At 46.2% G+C, this 19,944-nt stretch overlaps 1 protein-coding gene and 1 non-coding gene across 10 annotated transcripts in view; one reads left to right on the top strand and one right to left on the bottom strand.

Moving 5' to 3' along the window:
- Nprl3 (NPR3 like, GATOR1 complex subunit) overlaps positions 1 to 19,944 on the top strand; it is a 37,439-nt gene that overhangs the window by 8,004 nt on the left and 9,491 nt on the right. For 3 of the 9 annotated variants that reach the window (XM_074059803.1, XM_074059801.1, XM_020177000.2), the window contains 5 exons: positions 2,831 to 2,960; positions 4,377 to 4,451; positions 8,574 to 8,727; positions 10,480 to 10,561; positions 18,907 to 19,044. In XM_074059803.1, the coding sequence (XP_073915904.1) occupies positions 2,831 to 2,960; positions 4,377 to 4,451; positions 8,574 to 8,727; positions 10,480 to 10,561; positions 18,907 to 19,044 (579 nt within the window). Of the gene's footprint in view, positions 1 to 2,830; positions 2,980 to 3,036; positions 3,763 to 4,376; positions 4,452 to 8,573; positions 8,728 to 8,783; positions 9,644 to 10,479; positions 10,562 to 18,906; positions 19,045 to 19,944 lie in introns of those variants that run through there. The other 6 variants (XM_074059804.1, XM_074059805.1, XM_074059802.1 and 3 more) reach the window with 6 other exon arrangements.
- Positions 11,941 to 12,067, bottom strand: LOC141418717 (small nucleolar RNA SNORA51). Its single transcript, XR_012443370.1, has one exon. It is a non-coding gene; the product is annotated as a small nucleolar RNA SNORA51 (small nucleolar RNA).

Raw genomic sequence — 19,944 nt, 5'->3', positions numbered from 1 at the left:
GAGGGGGTGGGGGCAGGGGGGAGAAATGAACCAAGCCTTGTATGCACATATGAATAAAAAAAAAAAAAAAAAAAGCAGGAGCTGTACTACTTGAGGCACACCTCCAGTCCATTTTGCTCTGGTTATTTTGGAGATAGGGTCTTATGAACTGTTTGCCCAGGCTGGCCTTAAACCGAGATTCTCCTGATCTCAGCCTTCCAAGTAGCTAGGATTACAGGCATGAGTCACTGGTGCCCAGCAGTATTATAGTACATTTACCAGCCTTTCACCATCAAAAGGTGTTTTGTAAATTTTGAAACAAAAAATAAACATTGTTACTTGTTTATGGTTCAGTTTGCTATATGTAAATTTTGCCCCCTCTCCCAGTCTCCTATCTGTATCTTTGTGCATATCACATCACCAGACACTATGGAAAGTATAGAGCCACACAAGTATCTTTTCATCATAAACCTGTAATAATAAGCTGCAACATTTGGGCCATATTTACTCAGGTAAGCAGAGTAGCTATCTGCTGGTTGTCTCAGAGGGGTAGTGTGACTTGACCTCAGCAGCACAGGGCTTTCTAGTTGGTTGTCTCTAGGACCCTTACTGCCAGGAGAGAAATAGATTTTATTTGGCTCCTGCAAGGACATGTTGGGATTTTAGGATTTATAGACATAAGCTGGCCACCATTGCTCACCAGCAGAGTAATTTAGGTCCGTGGACTGGTGCCCGAGGGGTAGGGCTGGATCATCTCTGTGGCTCTTCATGGCAGAGCCATGGTTTTTAATGGAGATTTTTGACTAACACAGGAGCAAATAAGCTTTTTGGAATGATAGACATGTTTTGTCTGCTGTTTCTGTGTCCCAAGTCCCAAAGGGATGGTAGAGTAGAGAGTTTGTTTAGATAGGATGTGAAATGTTGGCACTAAATCAGTTGCTAGAGCGGAAGTGTGGTACTGTCTTACTATCCCAAACCTTCTTCCACATCCCTCTGCCCCTCAGACAGGAGTTATAAGGCAGAGTGAGCAGTGTACCTTTTGAAGAAAACCTACAGTGCCTCTGGTCTAAGGTACTGAAATCTTCCAAGTGTCTTTTAATTACTCAGGCAGCCATGTTCCAGGGAGGGAGAGACCAAGTATGGTGGGTCCTGCAGCTCCCAGAATGTTCTGAGAAGATTAGTTTTGGCAGGTTTGACCATACCTGTCTGTATGAGGCAAGATAGCCCATTTTGTGCAGTCTCTGCATCTGGTTTGTTTGGGGACCTAGGACAACTAGAAGATCTTTCCCATTCTAGAGGAAGGCTGGAGATGAGTGTGAACCCTACAGGCCTTGGCAGTCTGAGATACCCCCATTGGCACAGGGTAGACTTGGAAAGAATTCCACAGCTGCTTGTCTTATATTTTGTCCATATGTCAGTTGACCACAATAAGGCTCTTTTAAAAAATTTTTTAATTTTTAAATTATTATTATAGTGGGGGTACATTGTGACATTTACATACGTGCTTAAATATATCTTAGTTAAATTCACTCCTTCTATTATTCTTCTTTATCTCCCATTCTGTCCCTCTCCCCACCCAAGGCTCTTGCTCCAGACTTCCTGTCTTTTTATAGTCTTGTTTGGTGGTTGGATATGACCCCAGTGCCTCCCTCCTGGACCTTTTCTTTTTATAATCCCAGAGTCATTCACTGTATTTGAGTTGATGATATTAGACTCTTCTCCTCCTTTCATCGGGAGGACCTCTAGGAGAAAAGCATGACAGAGGACGCACACTGGAATGTCCTGTTCCTAATGGTCTCTTTCAGGACTATGCACTGTGGGGATCCCCCTGCCCAGGGTAGAATATGGCTGTGGAAGCTGAAGCCTCCTTCCCCTAGACAGCATGCCCTCCCAACTCAGACATTAGAAGTGCTTTCCTTGGTGGATAGGGAAGAATGGGAGTTCTCACTCTTCCAGGTCCAGATCAGAAGCTGTGTAGGTGTGCCCTGTTTCTACAGCCAAGACCTTCAGGCCTTGGGCTCAGAGATAACAGGCAGCACCACACCCCAGCACCCTCCTCCCTTCAGGCACCCTCCTTATCTGTATCTCCCAGGCAGGGAGGACCAGGGTTGCCTATAGGGAGATGAATGTGCAGATGCACCTTGGAAGGGGTGAACTTTCACCACACCCTAGCTGTTCCTTCTTCTCCATGGCACTCAGTTTTCTGCATCCCATGTTCATGTAACACAGTGGGTCTGCATGTCTTGCAACAAGTTCCTTCCTTAATAAAAACTGGAAAGTTTTAAGTGTTCAGAGATAAGAGAAGAGCTGGGCAGCTATGCTGTGAGGAAAGTAGTTAGCACGCTGCACACATCACTGAGTGCTGTCCCCTATCCTTTATGTGGCAGTATTTGGGGAGGGGCAGGGGTCCTGGGGATGAGGGATGCAGTCCAGTAACCTGAATGCAGTGGGGAGAGACCTCTCTGCTTGTGAGCCTTAGTGAGTGGCTCTTGAGGGCAGTGCTGGTTCCGGCTGATTCGCCTTTTAAATGCAAACTGCAGCTGTTTTCTTTCCTAATTTCAAGAGCATGCAAGAAATGACAGCATGTGCCTTCAGCCTGTGCTTCTCCTGCCTTTTACCTATAATTCTGGTGATTTTATATCCCTAACCTTGGAATCGCTTCAAGAGAGCCACTGATTTTGATAGACATGCCCATCAGCAATGGGGGCAGAGTGGCTCCACAGAATTGCCATTTACCAAGACCCTCCCATCTGAAGGGTTTTGGGGTCTGGTGCTGTAATACTTTGTTAACTTATTTCTATTCTACTTTGTTTTGTTGTTGTTGTTTCTCTACTTTGTTTTTAATTTTCAGGTTTTCAGATGTTATTCTGGCGACAATTTTGGCAACCAAGTCTGAAATGTGCGGCCAAAAATTTGAGCTGAAGATTGATAATGTTCGGTTTGTTGGGCATCCAACGCTGCTGCAGCATGGTCTGGGGCAGGTACGGCCCTGCCTGGGAGGTATGGCCCTTTTTGGGCAGCAGACCTGGTTAGGCACTTCCTATGAGCCATGTACCTTCATAGACCCTAGGGCTCTAGCAGAGAAAGACAGGGGTCCTTGCCCCAGTGCTTAGTCCTTGTCATCCAGTTGTGGGATCAAACCCAAGGCCTCTCAGGTGCTAGGCAAATGCTATACTACTGAGCTACAAGGCAGCCCCCTTCCATTAGTGTTTGCTGTTTGCATTCTGAATCTCTATTGATAGTGACCTTCCCCTTTGTATTTAGGGTGTCTGTTACCAGGGGAGGTTGAGAGAATGAGTTAGCCAGCATCTGTCAAACCTCTGAACTCTGAAAAATGGTGCAAGCATTTTTTTTCTTACTAAATCATCCTTATAATAGGCACTATTATTATTTATCATTTACTGAATATTATAATACTGAGGAGTATTAGCAAATCAGAATGCACTGGTACCAGAGAGAGCTTTTCACCAGAGCTGCCAATCAGCCCTTTGCACACAGGCAAGACTTGTGACCGGTTACTCAGATTCTGAAGGGTTTCAGTCTGTCGCACAGAATTTAGCTACATTTATACAAGTAGGAAATTGGCTCAGTCTCTGTGCTGTATTTGCAGGTCTTCTCCATGATTGAGCCCATGGAAGAAGCTGCAGGGGTGGCTGGGTGTGTCTGGCTCCTTGGACAGAACTTCCTCTCCTCGCCAGGCCTCACCCACGGGACTCAGTGACCTGACTGTGGTTGTAGGAGGGAGGAGTGTCACTCCCTGTAGAACTGAAGTGACTGTCAGGGGTGGGTGTCTTCCCTGGGTGGCCAAGGGAGAGCTGGGATCTGGGCTTTGACTGCTCCTAGTGGAGACACTTGCACTTGGCTTTGAAGAGCTCTATTGTACCCTGCAGAATGCTGCATTTGAGTGCTTTGGTGCTTGTGATTGAAGCTGGCCGAATGCCAGAGCTGGGAGTACAGAGATAAGGATTTGGTTCTGCAGTGAGGCTGGCTGCCCTCTCTCATCAGGCTTCTCAGGCCTTTGCTGGTCTGAGCATTGTCCTGTATCTAAATGGTCCTGACTACTTCCCATATGGGGCAGAGACAGCCCAGGTGGATGCAGGGTGGACACTGGGGTTAGCAGCAGGATGGGAGTCTGAGCCTCCACATGAGCACCTTTCCATCCTGTCACCTCTGGGCATTGTTAGCTTCTTTCCATTGACTCCCACTACAGCTGCCACTCATCTATTTGGGCATTAAGCACTCCTCCCAGTAAACTCACTTATCACTTACTCAAAGACCCTGGGGTGTTTTTCTCTGGTTCCCTAGCTCTCTAGAGCATTTTCTTGTGTAGAGTAGCCCTAAAAAACTTTCCTTGGAAAGTCAAGGCTCTTAATTCATTAGGATTATGCCTCTTACAGGTCTCTAAAACAGATCCATCCCCGAAGAGGGAAGCACCTACCATGATTCTTTTTAATGTGGTATTTGCATTGAGGGTAAGTGTTTGCACAGATTGTTTAGATCAGTGGGGAGGACTGGAGGGAGAACAGCCCATTTCAGTGATCAGAGCTAGACTGGGGTGGGCCATGACACTGATCCTTCCTGGGGCACATGCAGAGTGCTCCCACACCCAGCTTTGTCTGTAAGTTTTTGTGTGAACATATGTTTTTATGTCTCTTGGAAATACACCTAGGAGTGAAATTTTGGTTCATCTGGTAACTCTTTAACCTTTTAAGGATCTTCCCAACTTTTCCATAGCAGCTGTACTATGTGTGCAATTTCGCCTCAACCCTACCCACACTTGTTATATTTTCCACTTTTTAAAGTAAGTCTCATTGTTTCTTAAGGTAGTTCCCAGCTCTGTCTGAGATTGTTTTCACTAAATGCCTTTTCAATAAACCTTTCACATGAAGCCCTGAGTTCAAACCCCAGTCCCACCAAAATAAATAAACAAACAAACAAACAAACAAACAAACCTTTCAAAATATAAGGAAGTCAAATAAACAGAAAATGCATCCCTGGGTATGATTAGCTTATATCATGAAGGAACTTTGAAGTACCTAAGAAATTTATGTCCTGTGATGGTTAAATAATGGAATTCCTCTGAAATATTTTACTATCAAGTTTTCATCCAATAATCTAATAGCACCTTCTAGCTGGGCATCCATGACCTGCATAGAAATTTATGAGCAGGAAGTGACAGCAAGGAAGTGATTGGATTTCAGGTACAAGGGACAGTCTGTGCTCCAGAAACACCCAGAGAAAGGAGACCTGCACGTGATGTTGTCTCAGCATACTTTTTTTCCATTGAGCCTTACTTGATGTGGAGGTACAGGTCCCCTTGTACATGGTTCAGAACTGAAATGATAGAGAAAAGTTGCATTTAAATGGAGCTTCATTTTTAAAACTGGATTACCTTGTTGATAAGTAAAGAACTACAAATGAAAACAAAGTGGTATTTTGGGACTGGGAATGTAGCTCAGTTGTCAGGTGCTTTCTACTATGCTTAAGGCCCTGAGTTCCATCCTCACACAGCAAACAAACAAAATTCAGCCAAAACAGCTTGTTATGTTTGTTGCTGATGGCTGTCCCTGGGCCTGAAGTCCCAGGTGGTGGTCTTCACTTTCTTTTTGATCCTCTTCTGCATTGTTTGTACTTTCACAGTATTCCTGTTTTTTTGTTTTTGTTTTTGTTTTTGTTTTTCTTGTTTTGATAGTATTAGAGTTTGAACTCAGACCTTGTGCTTGCTGTGCACATGCTCTGCCACTTGAGCTATGTCACCAGCCCTTTTTGCTTATTTTCAAATAGGGTCTCCTCTGTTTATGCAGGCTGGCTGCTGATCCTTCCGATCTCTGCCTCCCAAGTAGCCAGCATTACAGGTATGAGCCACCATGCCCGGCTCTTGTATTTCTTATATAATTACAGAATACAAACAGCCACAAAGAGAAATAAAGTGAAAAAACAAGCAAACAAAAACCATGACAAATGCTGTCTACCTGTCATCATCTATAACCCCTATGGGACAAGTGGTAAGAAGTGCTGTGGCCCCACTGGGCTGATGTAGGCAAGCAGCCATCTCTGGGGAACAGCACTTAACTACAGAACGTATGTCCTGAGACCAGCAATCGGCTGTTGGAATATTGTCAAGAAAACGAGCTTCACATTTGTGTAGAGATTTTTATAATAATAATTAAGCTAGAAATAATCCTATTGTCCAGTAGTTGTGGAATGATTAAACAATGTCTTAAGCACTGGCCTGTGCTATAATATATTGGCCATGAAAAAGGAGAAATGGAGATGAGTCAGAACCTGAAAAGGTACAGATAGACTACTGCCGGGTAAAAGTATCAGGAAACAAGGTAGTATAGGACTTCAGCTGGCCATGACGTTGAAGGGTGGGAGAAAGGTTAAGTATTGCAAAGAATTGATAATTTAGAGTGGTAGTCATTTAAAAATGTATAGTTTGGCTAACTCACGCCTATAATCCTAGCTACTCAAGAAGCAGAGATCAGGAAGATCACAGATCAAAGGCAGCCAGGAAAAAATAGCACCACCAAAAAAAAAGTACACTTTTGGACTGGAGGTTTGGCTCAAGTGGTGGAGCACCTGCTTCGGAAGCATGAAGCCCTTAGTTCAAACCCCAATCCCACAAAAAAAGAAAAAAAAAAATTGAGTGGCTCAAGTGGTAGAACACCTGTCTAGCAAGCATGAGGCCCTGAGTTCAAACCCCAGTCCCCCCAAAAAAATTTTATGCCATGATATCTTCTTTACATCTGACCAAATTTACCATAATTTGTTGATATTAACTTTGTATCTGGTCCACTGGAACTTCTGACTGAGAAAACATTTCACCTGTTAGCCTGCCTGAACTAGGATGCAAACATAGTCCACTCAGTGCACGTGGTGCCTGCTTCTCAGCAGCCAGAGGTCTCCTTCCCTTTGTCCATCACATGTTCCACACTGGATACATCTCGTTGTGCAGGTGGTCATACATGCTTTCTGTTTCTGTGTGTCCTGCAAAGAAGTGAACTTTGAAGGTCTGGTTGTGCTTAGATACAGGTTTTGGGGATGAGAAAGTCTCACATGTGAACATGTTGTAAACTTTGTACTGCTTCATAGCAACTGCTGTGAAAGTGTTCTTCCTCAGCGTTGTATACCCTAGGGCAGCTTTCTTAGCTCTCTGAACAGCCTCAGACTTTGCAGGCAACTCACTTGGTGCAGGTCATTGAGCCTCATCTGGGGCAAGCACCACCTTGCACATAAGGGAAAGTCAAGCAAATGGGCCTGGGCATCTGCCAGAGTCACACTTCTGTGCCTCAGCTGGTGGTGTCTTCAGCAGAGGGTTGAGCTCAGGTGTGACTGATTCCTTCTTCAAGGGAGTAATCACATGTTCAAGAACAGTCTCCTCCTTGCCATTCTGGTGAGAGTATTTTTTTCTAAGTGTGTATTTTGTCTTAAGACAGTTGCATATATTCTATAAATTGGCCCTCTGGGGACACTATTAAGAATATGCCCTAGACATGAAGGAGCAAAGTGTGCTGCCTATGGCAAATCTGCCAAGGTGCAAGTTCTGTTTATGAACTTAGGGTCTGCTGAGAGTATAGAAACTCTTTTCCACCTTCAGGTGAAAAAGTGCATAGTCCAAACCCTGAAGTCTGGCTATGGACACTCATTAGGCACTGCACTGCCTGACAAACAGAAGAGGAGGCAGCAGCAGAGGTTCTAATCAGTGGTGCCATTTGTCCTTTTCCCTTCCCTCCACCCCTGTAATATGACTCAGCAGCCCTGTTGGCCTCCAGAAGCACCGAGTCATGCTCAGCTCACTTATCTGCTCAGTTGAGCATCCTTAGACCCCTACAGTGATGAGCTCCACCCCTGGCCTGGACAGATACACCTGCCTGGCTGACTGTGGCTTCCGATAGGATCCAGAGTGGGGAGGGACACTCCCGAGAGAGCCTCCTGAATGCTCTTTTGACCTATTCAGTGTAAGTGTAGAAGAAGCATTGGGGTTAGGAATGTGGGTCTAGAGTGAGTGGGTTCTCTTGTTAATTCACAGAGCATATTCTGTGAACAGTTAACCATAGTGCTTCGAGTAAAACGTGGCCTGTTGTGACTGAATTCTCTCATACCCTAGGCCAGTCATGTCCACTGATAGTCAGTACACTGCAATGATCGAGACAACTCCATGGTTTTGCTCAGGGCAGGCTCTGTTCTGAGCACTGTTTGGTTTCCTTTGCTCAGTTGTTGGTTGTTCTTCCTTAGATTGAGGATCTGTGCCTCAGGATCACACTGCGAGTGGGAGGGTGAGATCTGTGCCCTCAGCTGTACCCTGCTTTTCTACATGGTCCTGTCACAGTGGAAATGCATGTGTCCCTCATAAGGTTATCTCTGCAGCCATCTAGGTAGTTCCCAAGATAGAGGGTGGGGTTGGCATCCAGCATTGCTGTGGGTGGGTTGTGGAAGGCACAAGCAATTTTGAATGGTACTGGCCTCTGGAGGGAACCTAGGGAAGAGAAGTGGTTAGGGTTTAAGCGTTTGCTATGCACATGTATTTGCTCCCTTTAAACTGTGTCTAGCTGTCCCTTTGTGCATGATTGAGTCTGTATGGCCTCCTGCAGGCCAACGCGGACCCATCTGTGATCAACTGTCTGCATAACCTGTCTCGGCGCATCGCCACTGTGCTGCAGCACGAGGAGCGCCGCTGTCAGTACCTCACTCGAGAGGCCAAGTTGATCCTGGCACTCCAGGATGAGGTGTCCACCATGGCTGAGGGTGAGTCCGGTAGGCATGATGAATGTAGGTCTGGGCTGGCTCAGGGCTTCTCCTTGTGTGGACCACTCTGGAGGGAGCCAGTCAGTGTGTTTGTTTTGAGGCAATTGTAGATGTCCTATAAATTGGCCTTTCAGTTCCAGGGACACTGTTAAAGTGATGTCCTAGATATGAAGGGGCAGGGCGTCCTGCCTTGTGGCAGGTCTGCTCAGATACAAGTTCTATTTGAACTTGAGATCTGCTGAGAGTATAGAGAATCTCTTTTCTCCAGGGTCCTCCCCCAGGGCATACCAAACCAAGCAGTCTGGAGTTAATGGTAGCACTGGCTTTTGGAGAAGCCCTGGCCAGTAAGGACTCTCCCATTTTGTAAATACAGAAACTGGGCTGATTATGCCTGGGGGCACAGGAAGACTCCCTCGGGCTCATTTGTAGATTCGCTTTCCTGAGTGAATGAGCCTAAATTGATTTCCCAACTGGAAACATTCTCCTTCCCCACATATTGCTGTTTGATCACACTTCACCAGGACAGGTACTTGGTCATGTTGCCCTGGGGTAGGAAGACTTGGGGGAGAGCTAGTTAGGAATATCCAGTGAGGTGGGTGGTTTCCATTGTTTACTTTTAGCCAAATTGAAGGAGCATCTAACCAAGTTACAGCTAACCAATTGTGAAAAACAATCTTTGCTCATGGAGCACTGTGTAACTTTTGGTATACCCAAAAGTGCTAGAGTGTGGGGGACATGTAACAAGCTTTTCCTTTTTCCTAAGGTTGGCACTCCCTACAGAAGAGGGAATGAGGAACACAGTTGAAATCAGACTAGTCTTTGTAGCCATAAGTAAAAGCAGTGATTGTTATACATCACTTAATTAAAAAAAAAAAAAAGGAAAAGAAAACCTATGCTGGCGGCATGCCTCCAAATGGTGAGCATCTACCTAGTTGAAACCCCAGTACAAACCCAGCGCAGCCAAACCACACCATCAATAACCTTGTCTGACTCAAGTGCATTTTCAGTCAAAATTTACTTATTTTTTTAGTGGTTCAGGGGTTTGAACTCAGGGCTTCATGCTTTTGAGGCAGGCATTCTGCTCTTGAGCCATGCCGCACTGAAAAATTTACTTTTTTGTTTGAAAATTAGCTGTTAAAATTTGTAATCTAGGGATAGGATAGTGGTAGAGCACTTGCTTAGCATACATGAGGCTCTGAGTTTGATTCCTACCACCACACACATGCAAAACTTACATTCCTATTTTGGCCAGTTGTGTGCTAATTATAATTATGATAATAATAACTCAGGTGTTTTATTTTTTAAAAAATTCTCTTTAGAGTCTGAAACTACCACTAGATGTAAAAAGGAAACTGAAGTATATGATTTTCTGTTACAGACTTACAGAAATGGATTAATAAGACATTTCAATCATAAAAACAAATTCATTAGCATAGATGTGTGAGGTGAGGAGAGGGATGTGGCATTGAAATGCCTGGTTACCGAGACAGAAATGGTCTGCCGGTCTCAGATGGCCCTTCTGGAGTGGCAGTGGGATGGCTTGCTCCTGTGACTGCACAGTTATAGGGGCCAATGATGATGCTTAATTATAAGCATTCCGTGTAAAAGTGGTTGAACACATACCCTGTCTTAATTGTCAGAGTACTCAAACCTCTTGAAGTTGGACTTATTTTAAAGATAGTCCCTATTCTAGCCTATGCACATTTCCTTGCTTTGGAAGTTCTAAATCCTTCTCTGTTGTGATTCTTGCAGCAAATGAAGGTCCTCAGTCCCCGTTTCATCACATCCTGCCTAAATGCAAGCTGGCCAGGGACCTCAAGGAAGCTTATGACAGGTAGGACAGGCGGGCATACTCATTGAGCCCCCTCCTCATGGGTCAGCTTCCTAGGCTCCTGACCCGAGCACATTCTCATATGGGGCTCCTCAATGCTGGGCACTGTTCTTGTGTGCAGGTGCTGGAGCTCTGTTGAGATGGGGGTGAGAGAGGGCAGGGGAGGGGCAGCTGTGTGGCCAACCCTTGAGAAAAGTGTCTGATTTTCAAATGATAGTCCCTTTGATGAGTGGTGTATGCCCAGTTGGGACAGTCACCATCAGGCTCCTCTTAAAACAGAAAATGAATCTAAAGTTGTACATGAGATTCTGAAAGTATTTTTGAATCATCAAATACAAAGTGACATCTTACCACGCATGACAAGTGCCAAGTTCATTAGGGTGTCACTGCCCCCACTTCACCCATGCTCTGAGGGAGTTGGAGTCTGTATGCTGAGTGCAGGAGGGCAGCAAGCATTGGGGTTGCCATGAGCACTTTATTAAATGAAGACCTGCAGATATGGTTGGCTGCTGCTCAGGGCTGAGTCCCAGTGCCCATCCTGGTCCTGCAGATGCAGCTGGGGCTGAGAGCCTACCTGGCAGCCCTGCCTAGAGCATTGCCTGCTCTGCACCACCAGTGTCCACTTACATGGTGCCTCATTACCTACAGCAGAGGGTACACATAGTGTTGGGTACGTTGCTGGGCACCCAGCACATCTGTCCCAGACCGTTCTCCTCAGTGCAGACTGATCCCATATCTGTCTTGCCCGTGACCTTGGGCCTCTTTCTGTGTGTTCCTGCCTCAGTACTAGTCTCCCTCATTCTTTGCTGTTCTGCTTTCCCACATTCTCTTTTTCCACGTGTTCATCTGGGTGCCCTTCCCAGGCCTCTGAGGCTTTGCTCCCTTCTGGTGGATTCCTCCCATCTGGATTCCCCTTGAGGTGGCTGGACCTCCTGACCTGAGCTCTGTGGCTGTTGAGCTCGCATATCCATGGCCCATTGGGGTGTGAGTGGTGACAGTTTGTATAGGATCCTTCTTTTTTTATCTTCTGAGACAGGGTTTTACTATATAGCCCAAGGCTGGAATTAGATTTATTTATTTTTTTGTGGTACTGGGGTTTGAACTTAGAGCCTTCACCTTGAGCCACTCCACCAGCCCTTTTTTGTGAAGGGTTTTTTCAAGATAGGGTCTCGTGAACTATTTGCCCAGGCTGGCTTCGAACTGTGATCTTCCTGGTCTCTGCCTCCTGAGTAGCTAGGATTATAGGTATCTGCCACCAGAGCCCAGCTGGCATCAGATTTATGGTCCTCCTGCCTCAGCCTCCTGAGTGCTGGGATTTCAGGCATGTTCCACCATGCCCAGTTTGGATCCTTTCTGTCTTTCTCTCTTTTTTTTCTCTTACCCCATGTCTTCCCATTTACAATACAGACCAGGCACAGGGCTTAGGCTGAGGTGTATATGGGGTAGGTTTATTTTACCTCCGCTTTGTACATAGTATCAGAACATAGCCTGTGTAAGCACCAGGAGGCTCCTTTCTGTCTTTTTTTTTTCACCTTAGTTTCTTTTTGTATTTTGGCAGCACTTGGGTTTGAACTCAGGGCCTCACACTTGCTGGGCTCTACCACTTGAGTCACTCTGCCAGCATCAGTAAACTTTTTTCTTATTTTATTTTAGCAGTACTAGGGTTTGAACTCAGGGCCTCACACTTGGTAGGCAGGAGCTCTACTGCTTGAGCCACTCTATCAGCCTTCCCTTTCCCTTTTTTTTTTTTAAATGTTTTAAGATTCTTTTTCTGATTTCACCAACAGTAGATGTTCAAGATAGACAATTTAGGAAATTTGAAAGAGGATAAAGAAAATAAAAGCCATTTATAATCCCATACCCAGCAATAATCACTGTTAACATTTTGGTAATTTTAATGTCTTTCTTTCTTTCTTTCTTTTTTTAAACTTCAGCTTTTGAAAAGGTCACACATTCTTTCCTTTGAAAATCAGCATTGTATGTTGTACTGCACTGTGGCAGGATACACCCCAGCAGTCAGCAGTGCGCCCCTTTCCCTCAGGATGGCAGAAGGTACATAGACCCACATTCCCCTTACATAGAGGTAGCACACTGCAATATTATTTTGCTCTCTGGTTTTGCAACTTAGTAGTCTGTATTGGCAAAGAAGTGCTTTTTCATTTGGTTTTTGGCTGCATAGTTAGCCAGCTCCCTCTTTTGGGCCTTTAGTTGGTTCCAGATTTTGGCTATTGTAAGATGCACTACTCAGCCATTTGCATGTGCTATTTTGGGTGTGTGCCTGTATCCCTAAGGAATTGCTAAAAGTATTACAGATGAGTAAAATGCATTTGTAATATCCATGTGTTTCCCTCTGGACATTTGTACCTTGATTTATGCTCTTACCAGAAGCTCATGAGATGCTCTCCTCCAAGCTTTGCCAACACAGGGTCTTGGTGGACTTTTGGATATTAACCAACACAAGAGGTGGAGAATGGTATTTCGATTAGCTCATATTATGCATTTATGTTTGAACCATCTGTATTTTCATTTCTGTGAGCACTCTGTTCATATCCCTCATTTGCTTTTCTGTTGTAAAATGTAGGTGCTGTAATATAGGAAGGAGGTTTGTCTTCTGTGACATAGTGGCAACTAGTAATTGCCTCCTCATGACTTCTGGGCATAGGCCTCTCATGTGTTAAGAGAATTTCAGTATACCTAAGTGATTGGTTTCTTGTTCTTTCTGCTTTGGAGAATTTAGTGCAGCTGTGCTTCTGACCCAGAATAGGACCTTTCTGGTTCTTGTTGTCTGACTCTGTTTTTTTGCTTTGGTTTGGTTTTTTTGGTGGTACTGGGGTTTGAACTTGGCCTCATGCTTTTAGGCAGGCACTCTTACTGCTTGAGCCACTCCACCAGCCCTTTTTTGTGTTGAATATTTTTGAGGTAGGGTCTCATGAACTATTTGCCCACCTCAGTCAGTCCTGGGCCCTAGAGCCTGCCCCAGGGATGCTGAGAGATGCACTTCTCTGCAGGAGACTTGATAGTGGTATCCTTTTTTACTTCCACCCCTGCGAGTGTCAGCACAGCTCTGCAGCTGCCCACTCCCCTCCAACATCATCTTCCAGGTCCATGGTTGGTCTCAAGGGCCTGTCCCCTCCACATTATGGTATTGACCAGGTAGCATAAAACACAGCCTTTTGTTCTGACAGTACTCTCTGCCACATCCCTGCCAAAGGCTTTCTCAGAGCAGTACTAAAGACCAGAAGCAGTGAAGCTTTTTTTTTTCTCTTTTTGGCCGCACTGGGGTTTGAACTCAGGGCCTCATGTTTGCTAGGCAGGTGCACTACCATTTGAGCCACTTCACCAGCACATCTGTGAGGCTTAATGAGATTGGAAATTAGAGAGGGACTTTTCAAAGGAATTGTTCTGAATTTGCTTTTTTTTTTTTTTTTTTTGTGGTACTTGTGTTTGAATTCAGGGCGTACACCTTGAGCCACTTTTTTGTGATGGGTATTTTTCAAGATAGGGTCTCATGAACTATTTGCCTAGGGCTGGCTTTGAACCTCAGTCCTCCTGTTCTCTGCCTCCTGAGTAGCTAGGATTATAGGCCCAGCTCTGAATTTTCTATTTTAATCAAAACTCAGTGGTTATGGTATGGCTGAGTAGCCTGTAGCCCTGTCCCCAAGGGACTTACATGTCTGTGAATATAGGTTGGGCATATGAGTCCCTCTGGAGGCCACTCTGGATTGTGTGTCAGCCCTCTGTCTCCCTCTGGAGCGCCAAGATGCCAGCGACCGCCTCACTCGTTTGAGCATTGGGTTGTGCAGGAGGGTTATCCCTTCACTTCCTTTACTCAGCCTTGGTGCTCAGCATGCCTTGTGCACTGCTGGTTGAAGGAAAGTATAACAGCAAGAGTAATGTAATGTAGGTTTCTTGGGGTGTGAAGAAGTGGTTTGTTGAATGGCTGTTGGAGCTAACAGTGCTGTGGCAGGGTTTGGGAGGCTCAGAGTTTGAGAAATACTGTCCAGGGCCTGACTAGACTGGTGGTGCTTGTTGTGTAGCCTGATACTGCTGAACAAGGTTGGCACTCATGCCTCTGAGTGTTTGTAGAATTATATGCTCTGTTTCCATAAAAATGTACCTTTGTGTAAAATTTTGTTTGTGGTGGTACATGCCTGTAATCCCTGCACTCAGAAGACCGATACAGGAAGATCTTGAGTTCAAGGCCAGCCTGGACTATATAGCAAGACCCTGTCTCAACCTGACACCCCCCCCCAAAAAAAAAGTTTTATTTGAAATTTTAAGGTAGGCTTTTTGCAGTTTACCTATCTCTCTTGGGTTATGAAGTGCTCACCACATGTAGGAAGGCTGGCTTGTATGTGAGGCCAGAAGATATAGCATGTGCAGGACAGTGTCATTCCAGGTGTCTGTCCTGGGGTGGGAAGAGGTTGACCAGAGTTGAGACCAAAAAGTGACTTTTCAGTTATTAGCTAAAGGTTGGGAGTTGTCATTCTTTCTCTGATGTAGAAATGCAAGGGGAGTAGTAGGATAAGCTTGTATATAGTCCATCTTGGGTATGGAAGATAAAATCATTGTGTCTGTGCACAGTCATCTTGTCAGGACACACAGCTCTGGCAGGAGCATCTATCTCCTGTTGCAGATTGGGCTGGGTGCTCCTGGCTGTATGAGGTCTAGATAAGCCCTCAGTGTTTTTTCCTGCAGAGTGTTTTCAGACCAAACAATTAAACACCTTACACAGAAGTAAAAACTTAGCTCAGGTCCTCGGTCTTGTCTTAAAACTGCAGACTTTAAAAACAGGGGCAAGCCTGTTTTTCAGTAGGCACCACATTCCCAGCACATCTGTCTTCCTGACATGCTCCAGAGGCTTGCCCAGGTGTACAGCTGGCCCTCAAGGCAGTCCTGGTGCCAGCACTTAGTGCTCAGTGTCCATACTGTGGAGCCTGGAGCTTGGTTAGTTGGTAAAGAGGAGCCAACCTCAGTGTAAAGCACTCAAGAAGAAAGGTGGCCAGGGAGTGAGCAGGTGCTTGGGAGAGAGAAGTGAAGTCCTCATGGAGACCAGGGGAACAACATGGGTATGTCTCCCACTGGGAGAGGGCCCCATGCCCGTGTACATAAGACCAGGGCATGGGGTGCTGTGAGCATGGCAGAGAAGGCTGAACCAGGCATATAATGTAAAGGCCTTAAGATGGCATTCCCTTATACTCACAGCTGGCACTCGTTCCTGGTTCTCCATGGAGCCCAGCTCAAGCCCTCTACTCTCACACATACCTCCTCTCTTTGCACCTTGTCCTGTTACTCTAGTTTATTCAATTTGCTTATAGTTATGTGTGTGTCTTTCCCAATGGTGAGTGGGAGCCTTAAGTTCAGGGCTGCACATTGTTTCCTCTCCTGATGTGTCCTAAGTGACTGAAACAGGTGAGTTGCTCAACTTAACTGAGCACAGTTATGCTCTCAGCATGTACACTTCAGCATCTTCCTGTTTAGGAAGAGAAGAGCAAGGGAGAGGAGGCCCCAGATTGCTACAGCCATCTCCATGGAAACACTGGCCTCCACTTAACTTTCCACATAGTCAAATCTCTCATGGTGCAACAGGAGATAGATGCACCTGCCAGAGCTGTGTGTCCTGACAAGTTGACTGTGCACAGGCACAATGATTTTATCTTCCATACCCAAGATGGACTATATACAAGCTTATCCTACTACTCCCCTTGCATTTCTACATCAGAGAAAGAATGACAACTCCCAACCTTTAGCTAATAATTGAAAAGTCACTTTTTGGTCTCAGTACCTGTTAGATGAGTGCTGACTGCATACAGCATCACTGAGCTCCTTGGTGGAGCAGAAATAGCTGTGTTTGAAATGATAGTAGTCTTGGTGCTTAATTCTGATTCTGTGTTTTTCCATTAGCTACCTTGTGCTATACCCTAAATCGGACAGCCCAAAAATAGAAGACCTTTTATTTTTAGTTGGCCTCCCTTTCTGACTATGTAGAAAGTTAATTGGAGGCCAGTGTTTCCATGGAGATGGCTGTAGCAATCTGGGGCCTCCTCTCCCTTGCTCTTCTCTTCCTAAACAGGAAGATGCTGATGTGTAGATGCTGAGAGAGTAACTGTGCTTGGTGAAGTTGAGCAACTCACCTGGGTCTCCTGGGCAGATCTCTCATGGTGCCATCTTTGATTCCTTAAGAGGCCAGGCCATTTCTTAGGGTTTGACAAGAGTTTTCCACCCCACAAAGACCCTGGCTAGAGAAGGGTGAGGCTCTGGGAGCTTCTGTCTACTCATACATTCCTAGTTAGCATCTACTCTGGCAGAAGCCAAGTGGTGCCCTCTTCTGGAACCTTAATTCTTTCCCCCAATCTTCTTACTCCCTAACCCCTCTTGTGTGTTTTCTCCTTGAAGGACTGTGGAACAATCTTTACCTTCCAGACTCAGCCACAATCTGTGCCCCTCCACCTTTGCACCCCTCCTCAGTGGTGGTGATGCCTGGGGCAGGGGGGTTAGGGATGGGTTTTCCAGATGCATCTGGGGAAGGAAGGGCATTGGATGTTGGGCACCTTGGAGTACCTTGCAGTAAGCAGACAGTTGGTGCTGTCAGGAATCCTGTATTTTGTGTTCTTTCCATGTTTCCTTTCTCTATTGATTGTTCCCTGCTTGCTAGAATAAAGACTTATTTTTGCTAGCTCTCCTGAGAAGAGAAGCTTGGAGTCTTGGTCTGTTGCTTGAGGCTTCAGGGAAGAGACTGAAAAATCTGTCTTTGGTGGTAGGATGAGGGCTGTGGGACTGCCTTCCCACTGGTGACCCCTCTGCCCCCAGCATTTGTGGTCCCAGAGAGGGGTCTGAGGTGCCATTTTTGCCTTCTGAGCTGGGCAGGAGGAGCTCTGCCACGCTTTCTGGGGCTGCTGGCCTGTCCCAAACTTAGCCAGATGTGGGTGTCTTGGCCCATGCCCCAGCTGAGAGCTGGAAATAGCATTGGGTGGGAGGTGATGGGAAAAGCATTTCTTGGCTGCTCTCCTGGGTGGGGGCAGCAGAAGAAATATCATGGAGAAGGTGCGTAGAAATTGGCAGTTTGGAGAACAACTGATGTGTCTTGCTGCTGTTTAAGAACTGATGTTGTCACCATTAAGGCACTATGCTACATTCCCTGCACAGGACAGAGGAGAAAAGCCTCCTTGTTTTTTTTTTTTTTTTCCGGTACCAGGGCTTGAACTCAGGGCCTATACCTTGAGCCACTCCACCAGCATTGTTTTGTGTTGGTATTTTCGAGATAGGGTCTCACAAACTATTTGTCTGTGCTGACTTCAAACTGCAATCCTCCTGATCTCTGCCTTCTGAGTAGCTAGGAAAACAGACGTGAGCCACCAGCACCTGGCTACCTTGACTCTTCTTAGCTTGGCTAGGTCAGACAGGTCACAGGAATATCTTCTTGCTCAGGGCACTGAGGACCAGCCACAGGAGGCCTTGCTTTTCCTCCATGTTAAACACCAAGTGCATTGATACATGGCTGAGCCATGGGGGCAGGGCTGGTCCACCTTTACACAGCCCCTTCTTCCTGGGTGTGGTTGCCCCAGGGACCACCTACAGTGCCATAGCCCACTTGAGCCTGTTCTCAGGGCAGGGGATTCCTGGGCCAAGGTAGTTGCACCCAGAGAGTGCAGTATGAGCCATGGCTCTCTCCCTCCTCTAAATTGGCATCAGTGAGAGAATGTGGAGTGAGAGGTTTGCCATGGTGGTAGAGTGTGGAGCTGGATCAGACAGTCACATACTACGTATCCTCTGCTTGGTGTCCATGTGCATCGTACCCGAGGTGCAGCTGGCACCTGCAGGGTGCACGGATGAAGGTGCTTTGTGCTTCCTATCACTAGGACATTCTAGGGGACTTGACAGCCCCCTCTTTTCCTACCCATTTCCTTTCTGGAGTCAGGCCCTACCTCGCCTGGCTGCCCACTGTGACTGGGTCTACATCAGGTGTGCAGGTCAGGGCCCTTCAGAGGGAGGACGTGTTCTGGGTGCCAGGTATCTGCCAGGGGCCTGGACAGGCAGGGGCTAGATGAGATGCCTTTGCTGCATGAGAAGAGGCTCTCCTTGAGCCTTGGCAGGCTGGTTGAACTGCAGATTCCAGGGTTATCCAGAAATTCATTTGTGGCTATGTCCTAACATACTTTCTTAAATACACTGAAATCTGAAAAGATGCTGTCTTGCCCACGAGGCCTCCACCTGCAGCTTCCTCAAACCACTAGGGCAGGGTGCCGGGTCAGTGCCCTCGAGTGGGGTGTTGTGATGTGTGCATGTTTAGAGAGCTCCTATGTGAGCTGGTGGAAGAGTCCCACAGTAACAGTGTCCACTTTCTGCAGCCTGTGCACATCTGGTGTGGTGCGGCTCCACATCAACAGCTGGTTGGAAGTGAGCTTCTGCCTGCCTCACAAGATCCACTATGCAGCCTCCAGCCTGATCCCCCCTGAGGCCATTGAGCGGAGCCTGAAAGCTATCCGGTGAGAGCCACCCTCACTTGCATACTCCCTGCAGGGCCCTTCTCTTTAGCTGGTGCCTAAGACTTTACCAGTTACTTTGTTTCAGAAATTCTTTTTTCCCATTCCTGCCACAAAAATTGGCAGGTAGGGCTCTGCTTTTAGTAAAAACACATGATTCTGTATCCAGTTCTTTCCAGAAATGACCCATTCTAGGTTTCCCCGGGGTCCTCCCAGCACTCTCTGCCAACATCCTCACCCCAGGCCTGGGAGATCAGCCTGGGGAGGGGTATATGATTGAATATGGGGAGAATCCAAGCCTCCAGGGCGTTTTGTCTTCATGGTAATGCTTAGAGATACCCTGTATTTGAGTCAGAAATCACAGGATCTGTTTCTTAATGTAATTGATTTCCTGCAAGGTAAAGAGCAGAGCCTAATTTCTTGACACAGGTGAGCACCTGCAAACTACACACACACACACACACACACATATACACATACACATGCACATACATGTACACCATCAAGTCCCTTGTGTCTTTGAATATTGTTTAACTAAAAAAGAAATCTGGGGCTCAAGTGGTAGAGTGCTTGCCCAGCAAGAGCCTGAGTTCAAACCCTAGTACCACCGAAAAAAAAAAAAAAAAAAAAAGGGCTGGGGACATAGAGCACTTGCCTAGAATGCAAGAGGCTCTGGGTTTTGTTCCCAGCACCACAAAGAAAATAATCTGGGGTACATTTCATTTTTTTTTTTTTTTATTCACATGTGCGTACAATGTTTGGGTCATTTCTCCCCCCTTCCCCCACCCCCAGGGTACATTTCTTTGGAAATGACAGAAAGCAATGCAGAGCCCTGTTCTCCCAGCCTCCCCCATCTCTGTTGAATGTCAGATGTCTTTCCTCCCAGTCTCCTTGCTAAGCATA

This window comes from Castor canadensis, chromosome 17 (assembly GCF_047511655.1).
Source record: "Castor canadensis chromosome 17, mCasCan1.hap1v2, whole genome shotgun sequence".
NCBI classification, from domain to species: Eukaryota; Metazoa; Chordata; class Mammalia; order Rodentia; family Castoridae; genus Castor; species Castor canadensis.
Note: the sequence above shows the minus strand (reverse complement) of the source record. Positions and strands in the feature narration are given on the sequence as shown.